Source organism: Dreissena polymorpha, chromosome 8 (assembly GCF_020536995.1).
Source record: "Dreissena polymorpha isolate Duluth1 chromosome 8, UMN_Dpol_1.0, whole genome shotgun sequence".
In the NCBI taxonomy this organism is placed as follows: Eukaryota; Metazoa; Mollusca; class Bivalvia; order Myida; family Dreissenidae; genus Dreissena; species Dreissena polymorpha.
Genome location: NC_068362.1, coordinates 35,581,365 through 35,583,163, shown reverse-complemented (window position 1 = coordinate 35,583,163; position 1,799 = coordinate 35,581,365). Strand labels below are relative to the sequence as shown.

Here is a 1,799-nt window from a genome sequence, read left to right as displayed (position 1 = left end):
AATTGCGCTTCGTCAATATATCACATGACGTTTTTGAGCTGTTGCGATTTGTTAACTAGTTCGTTCTTTTGGAGGTATATGCGCATTGATTCCCCGCATTGCACAGTATCAAAATCGCGCAATTCCAAAACAGTAGGTTCGGCATTTTAAATTGGGACCATCGTTATGTCTTCAATTCCTTATACTAATATGCAATGGTCAATTTCGTTCCCGAACGCAATGCTTGCAAACAGAACACACATTGCAATTGCGTGCTTGAAACAACTCGTAAATATGCATATGTTTGTTTTCAGGAATTGATTGAGGAAAAGGATCACCCGACATTGTATACTGTTTGCCAGATTTATTTCAGATTGAATGTGATGTGTATTGCTGACAGTTCACTATCAACATATAAGTAAAAGTAATATTTTTGTATCAATTACATTAATGCATGCAGTAAAATACTAGAAACACAATTCGTGTTATGTATTTGTCTTAATAAGATTAATTTAACACTTTACGACTTAGATACGTTTTCTACGCATTTGTTTTCCCTCAAGAAGTTACATTTTATTAAATACCTTTGTGACTAAATTCAAGTTTTAAAGGCTTCATTTCGATCATAAAGATACAGCTGCGACATTCTCGCAGACTGTTCTTATTTTATGCTGTTTGCACACATGCCAATTTCACTTTGCTTCTGAGAGAGAAAGGGTAAATATGTGTATTGCTATTTAATTATGACCAATTGAAACTTTATGTTAAGATATAACACTCGATTAATCACATAACACACGCCAATCGTTGTTAGTTCTTAAACATGATAAATATAATAAGAGAGAACTTATACACGAGTACTATTAGCTAATAAATATTATTAAAATAAAGTTAAGTTTTTGGTTATCCGTTGTGATGAACATTTTTGTAAGACTAAAATGATGTTTGTTTAATTCGCCTGCAACAAATAAACGCGTAGATATCACCTTTGATTCAGCATATATTCGTTTCCTCGAATAACATGATATTACAAAGACAAAGGTACACATTTTGGCAAATCCATACATATTTCGTATGCATTTGGGTATTAAATAATGTAATATATCCCTCTTTGAAATTCTTGCAGATATAACCAAGATCTTGGATAAAACGTTGTTATACGTCCATATCAAAATATGATTTATATCACTTTCACATAAATAAGTATCTACGTATTCTTGTGTAATTCAAACTAATTTAAAGTAGTATCTGTACAATAATTATTATTATGAATTATGGCAGTTTTCAGTTTATAAGAATGCAAACCATTTCGAATTTGTATTTTACAATCATTCAGCTGTTTGTTACTTATAACTGATAATAGGACCATAATTATCATGTATGTTCTATTTTGACAACAAATGCTCGAACCGTAAATAAAGACTGAAAGAATTGATACTCGTGTGCATTACATTTATATATTTATGATAACAAACCAAAGCAGTTTGTATGTTAACGGTGGCATTTTACATATAACATAATGATCATAATGAGCCCTTAAAATGTATTTAAAATCAAAATTTAAATGTAGACCACTCAAACCTACGGATAATCGGCCTGTACCATTGCGGAAAGCAGCTCATCTGTAAACTACAATTGTTCAATTCGATCTCTAGTCAAGCCGAACGGCATTTAACAAGGGAGACACAAACGGTACGTGCATGTGGAACCTGTTCACAAGTAACTTCTCTTGTGTTCAAAAGAAGTACTGGATAAATAGTGTATTTGTGTAATATTTAAATTTCAGCAATATTGTTCATAATATGGTTATTTCATTGAAC

General features: G+C 31.6%; 1 protein-coding gene across 1 annotated transcript in view; it reads left to right on the top strand.

Annotated features, from left to right (window-relative positions):
* LOC127842427 (uncharacterized) overlaps positions 1–1,414 on the top strand; it is an 11,464-nt gene extending 10,050 nt beyond the window's left edge. Inside the window, exon 7 of the mRNA XM_052371925.1 lies at positions 294–1,414. Within this exon, the coding sequence (XP_052227885.1) occupies positions 294–304 (11 nt within the window). The 3' untranslated portion in view covers positions 305–1,414. The remainder of the gene's footprint in view (positions 1–293) is intronic.
* The last annotated feature ends 385 nt before the right edge of the window (positions 1,415–1,799 follow it).